At 36.0% G+C, this 7959-nt stretch overlaps 1 protein-coding gene across 1 annotated transcript; it reads right to left on the bottom strand.

Annotated features, from left to right (window-relative positions):
* Positions 1-290: 290 nt before the first annotated feature.
* Positions 291-7697, bottom strand: LOC116169156 (dopamine D2-like receptor). Its single transcript, XM_031485182.1, has 2 exons — positions 7466-7697; positions 291-729 (listed from the first exon to the last, which is right to left on the bottom strand). The coding sequence occupies exons 1-2, from the start codon at positions 7695-7697 to the stop codon at positions 515-517; spliced, it is 447 nt and encodes a 148-aa protein (XP_031341042.1). The 3' UTR covers positions 291-514.
* Between the last annotated feature and the right edge of the window lie 262 nt (positions 7698-7959).

The raw sequence follows: 7959 nt of genomic DNA, 5'->3' as shown, positions 1-7959 counted from the left end.
ATTGGAGATACAAAAAAAACGTAAATACTCTTTTTTATAGGGAATTTAGTAAACTATATTTTTCATGTAAACTATTTCTTCGTATCAGTAATAGTTGCCGAGACATGGGCAAAAAACTGGAAAAGTGTACCGTTTTTCCAAGATGGCGTCTCGAGCGCAACAGATTTTGACAGGGACTTTTAGTATGTCCAATGGGGAACACTAATGAACATGTGTACCAAAATTCAGATCTTTACCGATTAATGTTTTTATTTTTTCTTATTTGACTGGACTAAAAAGCACAACGGAAATGTTCTATAGGTAGGTAGTGGTGTCCATTAAAGTTATATACACTCTAAGAAATGTACGTCTTAATGATATGTTAACAATAAATTCGGTATATGTGTGTTTCCTTGGCTTGAAAACAAATTGAGCAATTAAACCTACAGAGAAATATAAACGGAAGAACTTCGAAAGGTGTCATTTGAGCAATTATACTACGCAACAACAACAAACCAAATTAACGATTGAAGCTTTAAGGTCCAAGGAACATTAATTTTTTAAAGGCTTTTCTAAATTCAGGATTGAAAATTGTATAAATGACAGGATTAACAAAACTATTGATGTATCCCAACCACGTCGTTAGTAAGAATGCTGCAACTCCCGGCTGACAGGATAATCCAAGTTTACTGCACATGGCGTCCATTATGTTACACGTGAAGAAGGGCACCCAACAGAAGAGAAAAACTCCTGAAAGTAAATCGTAACAATTACTATTATATTACTAACACATGAGAAATTGAAACGTTCGCGACTATTTGTCAAGATTGATAGTGGTTGTTTGTTTAGGTCCGCCTATTCTAGTTTCACTCACGCCAGAAACTTTACCCCAAAACTTTACACTTTATCGAGAGTGACTATTTCTTTGTCGTGCGAAAAGTTGAATAGGAAAGTGGACCGAAATAGGTCATGCTCGTGATTAAACTTGTATACCGAATTAATTCGTGCTAAAAGCGATCATTTGTTGATGGGATAATTGCTATGTATCCGTAATTATACTATAAATAACTTCGGTACCGACAAAAGGCATAAAGTATATTGTCAATGAAATATGAAGTTACGGCACGCAAGACCGTCACAAATCACCTCGGTTCAAAATAATTGAGCTCAGAAATAAATGGGGGTGTGCCGAATAATATCAAGATGAAAACCGTTGGCACTTAATCGTTATGAGAAGCGTCCAAGGTATCGATAGCTATAATTAAGCGAACGATGTCATGTCTGTTAAGTCGCCACTTGTAGATAATTAGATTTGTTCCGATAGCTCGATCGGATCTAATTTTTCTCGAAATGTCAAATACAGGTTTCGCTGCGCGATTAATTAATAGAAAGATACAACGCAGGATTCGGAAGGAATTGCTTCATTTGACCCCTTTCCCTTTAATATTTAAAATGGATTACGTAAAATGTTTCGGAAGGCCAATGATAACGTTTCCCAGTCACGATTTTTCAAGGAAATCAATGTGGAAATCTAGATGCATTCCAATCATGAGGCCTATTTTTATGAACACTTTTCAAGCAATACGCGCCTCTCTAAGATCAGCTACAATTGAAGACAATGCACTCGAGAAAATCATTCTACTGTATGTCTCTCAAATCCTTTTCACCGAAAACCCCTTTACTGCGTTTACTAAACTTAAGGGGGCAAATTTTTGGGCACTTTAACTTACTAATGCGTTACCACTGACATAAACAGTATATAGTGTTTGTATATGGGAATCGCGAACACTTAAAAAAAAGTGTCAACGTTTTGCAATTTTTTTTCAGTTTCCGTACTGTAAGGTTGTAGCGAGAACACGAGTTTGGTATTATTTTAATGCAATTAATGTTATAACTTAAGATGCATTGAACATTATGGAGCAAACTTCGTTGCAATGTTTTAATAAATTACGTTAAATAGACCAATCGTTAACTAACGTGAAGGTGCGAAGCCAGCTGTGAATACTGCAAAATTCAGTGAATGCATCTGTAAGTAAAGCGGCGGCGGTGGGTTTGAATGGCATACATGTAAATGGAAACATGAAAACGTCACTTTTATTATGACTCGCTAAGGCAGCTTTATTATACCATAGATGGCCGAAGGCGCGCGGTCCACACAGGGGGGGACTTCGTATGCGACTTTTAAGAAAGATGGTCGAGAATTAGAGCAGTCTATAGATTTATTGTTACTGTGCCCATTTTAAATTGTATAGTGTTTTAAGGGTGTACACTACCACCTATTCATGGGATGTACCCAAAAAATTGATTCGTAGCTACCGAAATAATTACATTTAAACAAACCAAAAGAGCAGTGGACAATGATCCCTTTAAAAAAACCAAAGAACAAGGACAAAGGTCCTACACATACCAATTAGTGACATTAAACAAAAGCACACAAAAATCAAAAGAGCAGAGGACAATGACCCCATTTAAAAAACACAAAACAGGAGGGGATGATGGTCCCATTAAAAAAAATAAATTACAAAAACATTAATATTAGAATTTTAAAAAATCTCTTTGTTTTTCGTTTTCAAATTAACCTGAGAAATTGGCCCGAGAACGCACCGATGACAGGATGACTAGTTGAATATCGTAAAACATGAAAACGTCACGTTCTATTAGTCAACTTTATTATACCAGTGGGGTATGTTATTGAAAACTATAGAGGAATTGATGATTCACATCTCAAAAATGTTTTAACTATATCGTATATCACAGAAAGATGCAATCTTCCCAGAAAGTCAATGCGTCTTCAAAACTGAAAAGACTGCCAATATAATATACGTGGACTACGTACAATCACTAATAAAATTCGTTTTAAAAAGCAAATATTTTACTCTCCATTGATTTCAAAGAGGCATTTAATTTCATCATGTTTCGAAAATTGGGTTTCCATTTGAAATTATCAAGTTTGGCTCTCTATCGCCAAGGGCCAAGGGTGTTTCTGGAATGACAAGATTTTTGACTCCATCGTTAAGTTGATTTGTGACGATCAAGAAACCTAATTAGTTGTGTAAAATTAGTAGAAAAGGTTTGCGTCATCGGATGGGCGAGGGTGGCAATAAAAAAATTAAAGCAGTAGGAGGGTGGTTAATCTGAACTGTCAGGCGAGGCGCGTTAACCGCGAGTAAAGTTGGGTCAACCATCCGTGAATTGGCGCAGGGTGTTTTATTTTGTGAAAAGGAATGCGCGTTGAACTGTGAGTGAAGTTAAGTTCTGTAAATTACCGCAGGGTGGTGTTATATTTTCAGTATGAATTAGGGTTGATACCAGATTAGAGTTAAGTTAATCCCCTGAACACTCTCAAAGGATGGATTTTATTTTGTGCCAAAATTCGCGTTGCCATTCGTGAATATTACAACCAAAGATTTTTTGGTTAGAAAGGCGCACGAAATCTAAGTTTGCTTTTTTGTGGTGGTTTCCATACAAGCCAAGAATTACTCTTTGATACAAGAAAAAATGGTGTAGTCACGATAATTCCGAGCTGTATGATTATTATTTTAAACAAACAAATCAAAAGCGTTTGTGACTAAAATTGAAATTGAACTGCGAAAGGGGAAATTAGTTGAAATACGGACAGCGGAGGTTGAATTCTTTGACCTTGTAAACTAGGATGTCGGCTAAAAATGCACTGAATAAAGTAATTCAGTCGCCCGGCTCTACAATTTGTGGGTGGATATCATTTTTAAAATTTTATTTCCCGAGGGATTATGTAATTTTGTGTAATCGCGTGGGTCTAGGATTTTTTATCGAGTTTTCTTGTCAATCCTTTGGAACATGGAACAAGACCAGTCTGTACTTCACGATCCACGGGTTTCGTTACCCTTAATTACTGTAAATACATTAATCACATCTTTGTATTTTGCATTCAAGTGAGTACCGTTGTACTTCGAGGGTGTTTAAAAAACTAAATTTTGTAAAAAAAACCTTTACAAAATCGTCCCTTTCATAATATCGACCTGTATACAGGGCGTTCCTAAATATGAAGCGGCTAATTCTTCGGGTTTGCTAAAGTTGATTTTTATTTTATTGATGTATTGCTTTAATTATTTGTTGAGTATATGTTGATTAAAATGCGTTTTCAAATAATTTATTTTATTTTCTTTCTCGATAATGGTCTCAGATAGCGACGAGAATTAATTTCGTATTTTACCATTTACCAACGGCGCGCCGATATAACAGTTTAAGAGTAGAAAATGGAACATTATCCCTGAAAAAACACCACCCTGCAGAGTCTCACTAAAATTGATATGGCCAATGATGTAGCCGAATAGCATGGAACACACCAAGGTGGACGTAGGTTTTCGATAGCTGTGTTACTAAAATATTTGAACTTTTTAAAAATGGCGATTTTAATTTTTTAGCGCATTTTTTAAGAATTAAGAAAAATGTGGTATTGTTTGCGTTTTGTCCGTCCGTCCGTCCGGACCCACTTCTACCGTTTTGAACTACTTTTACGGGAATGGTCTTAGAGTCCTGGAATTTTTTGCAGTAGATAGCCTATACCTTGAAGGTGTGCCAGATGGCCATCAAATTTCGCTGTCTAAAAGGGGGCCCCCTCACGAATTATTTCCTGAGATGCTGTTTTTGAAAGAAAACGTGGACAACTTTTATATACGACAACCAATGGTCTCAGATTTTGCATACGCATGCCTTTAGTGGTGCCAAGTTAAAATGAAGAAAATGGGGGGGGGGGAACACATGTTCTACCCTTCATGGTATTCTAATGAAAGGTCTCATCGAAATAAATTGGTTTGTACAAACTATAACTTTCCCGTGCGACTCTTTTTCGAGATCAGTGAGCGACGGGGCCTGAGGGGAGGGAGGTGGTTTAAAAATTAATTTTATCTCTCATTGTATTCTAATTAAAGGTCTCAACGAAAGAACCGTTTTCTACCAACTACTGTCCTTTTTTCTGTCCTTTTATCAAAGTAAGGAGTGGCGGGGGAGAGAGGGGGGAGGAGCTAATTTATCGTTCATGGTACTCTACTGAAGGTCTCAACGAAAGCAATTAATTTCTACTAACGATAGCCCTCCTCTTCGACCTCTTATCATGATCGGGTATATTTCCTTATACCTCAAGAACGGATTGTCGGAAGAGTATACTCATAAAGGGCGATTGAGACCTCTGCAAGAAATATATCCATTGGTGATGTCAAAACAAAAGCTATTTCGGTTTAAAAAAGGCGCTTTATCTGCACAAGAGTTGTGCACAATTTATACTTGTTTCCAATTATCTACGAAACGAATTATTTTTTCAAAATATCGCATCGGAATATCCATTAGCATCAAAAACTACACAACTTTGCCAATTTAACTGTATCTGTAAATATAATAATAACAAAGATCGCCATGTTATCCTACTCAATTTAAGACACCCTGACAGGGTGACCCTGCATAATTTGCTGTGGTTAGATAGGGAAGTGAGAATAATATGATGTAGAAGTACAGCAATATTAAACTTTTACCATTTTGTACTGCCAACATTAGATTCGTATAAGGTTGAAAATAAAATTTAATTCTCTCGAATGCGGCCTATAGCTACTAAAGTGAAATAGCAAACAAATAACTATAATGAAATAGCGAAGTAACAGAAAACAATACACAGACTACCGAGGTGCACCATATAAAAATTATGTTTCGTTTTAAGAAAGGAGAATTACGTCCCAGGCCCTTAACTTTCTCGCGAACCGGTGCTATACAAGAGCAATTCAATTATGTTTTCACTAAACTTTTCCTATGCAAATATGTATTTTACGTTCAAGTGCCCCTTCCTGCAGCTTTCATATTTAATAAGTAATTTCCACTCGATTGTCGGCGTTAACTCTATTTTTGCATACAAATTGAAAACGTTTTTCAGGTAAGTAGATCTACTTGTAACTCGTCACTCAACTTAACAATAAAGCAGATGCACGCTGTGAACGTAAGCACATCCGCAAATGTACTGAGTCGAATTTGTTTACAGATGCAAGGTTAGGTCACCTTGTGAAAATTCTAAAGAAAAAGAAAAATAATCTATTGCGAGGTCAGTTTTATCACAAATTTTTTGACACGCCCTTTATTAATAAATACTTGTTTGAATATATTGCTATCTTGACACAACAGACACCGCGCATCTTGACAGCACACGGTATGATAGCTTGTGTCACAGGTTAGTGGATTACAGGTTTTAGTTATAATGCCAGAAATCTTGTGGAAACCTATAACATAATCAGTGGTCTACTAATTTTAACTATAAACTGCCAAAAATTGATGTGTTAGTAATATCGACTTATTCAGATCATTACTGAAAGGTCATTTTCAGAGTGACTTGTCCAAGAAATTGAAACCGTCATATACCGCATTCTCTATTTGTTGAGGATTTACTTTTGTGCGATGCTACCTTAACACAACAGACACCGCGCATCCTGACAGCACACGGTATGCTAGATATTTGCTTGCTCAAGAGATAAGGGGGAAAATTAAAAAAAATTTCAATTTCAGAATGAGCCTATAATATTTTCTTAGTTAAAAAGGAAACAGAAAAATGTTTTGTACAAAAGTTTGTTTATAATGATGAAATAATCTGCCGCTTTGAAAATAGGTATACGGGGTTGGGTAAAAAAGTTATCGGACCTAACCTCCATTTTTGTAATGGAATACTCTCTATATTTAAATACGACAATAGAGCATATTAAATTCTCTTGAAAATTATAACACACTAGCGACAGTGGAAATTAATTCACTTTTTCACGGAGAGTGCCCTTCGGTTTGATTTTTTCAATATACCATGAGGACGCGCAGTAGTTACTAATTTGAATAGAATCAGTTTCAGTATAATTTCTGCCTGGAAAAATTATCACTTTGTCATGTCGACCACCATTCTACGATTGAATAAGGAGTCTGTACTTTATCCTTCTACTGACCGTCAGAATTAAGTTACCTAATGCTTTTATTGCAATTTTCAACTTTTGCGGTGAACGTTTAGGTCCCTATATAGGATGTTATAATTCAAAACACGCCAGGTATCAAATTGAAAGAATAGAATACCCATAATTAAGGATAATTTCTAATATACGATGACACAAAGGATGATAATAAATTTAGCAGCGAAAGTTTCGCTATGAATTATTCAGCTTACATACGTCGTGAGAGGTTCAATTCTTTAATATTTATTGGAAAGCATTAAGCAGATTTGGATTAGAATTAGAAAATGATCGTGGATTTGTGCGACAATAAAATTTAATGAAAGCTCGCTGCAGGATTCGGGGCGACTAAAATCTCGCTCGCGGGAGAAATTTAAAAAAAAAGCATCGTTACCTCTATTGCGAAAGTAATTTCCGCCGTAATTAAAGTTGTAAGGGAAAAACGTCGATAGTATTTTACGGAGCCCTAACACGAATAAGACTAGAAACCGACTTAAAATTGCTTTAGTAACATTTAGTGTAACTGAAGTGTTGCAACTTACCTAGAACTATCGCCAGTGTTTTAGTTGCTTTTCTCTCCTTTTTCGCCGTCGACTTTTCTCTTTTTTTACGACTTGCTTTATTAACTTTATATATTGTAAATCTTGCCGCCGCCGAAGCTTTTCTTTCCTTTTTCGAACCGGAAGACCTTTCTTGCTCGATCTCTGAATTGACCGTCGCCGATACAGTCCTAAAAGATAGCGGTTTACAATTAGTTCTATTCGAAGCAGACATATTTCTATGTCATAGTGTGATAAGAACATTTGTGTGTGGTTTTGTGACAGAAAACAAATATCTATTCATGCAAACGTGGCTCTACCGAACAGGGGGAAATGGTGAAATATGTGAAATGTTATAAGATTTAGCTGGAAAACAAAAGTAACGGTAGGAGTTTTGCGGTTCTTTGCAATTAACAAAAATATTGCCAGGGAAAGTTAAATTCAATTTAAAATGAGCACGGCTCCCTTTCGGGTTAAATTGTTACCAACAAAGTACT

The sequence above is a fragment of the Photinus pyralis genome, unplaced genomic scaffold (genome assembly GCF_008802855.1).
Source record: "Photinus pyralis isolate 1611_PpyrPB1 unplaced genomic scaffold, Ppyr1.3 Ppyr1.4_LG4, whole genome shotgun sequence".
NCBI classification, from domain to species: Eukaryota; Metazoa; Arthropoda; class Insecta; order Coleoptera; family Lampyridae; genus Photinus; species Photinus pyralis.
This window is presented reverse-complemented; position numbering and strand designations above follow the sequence as displayed.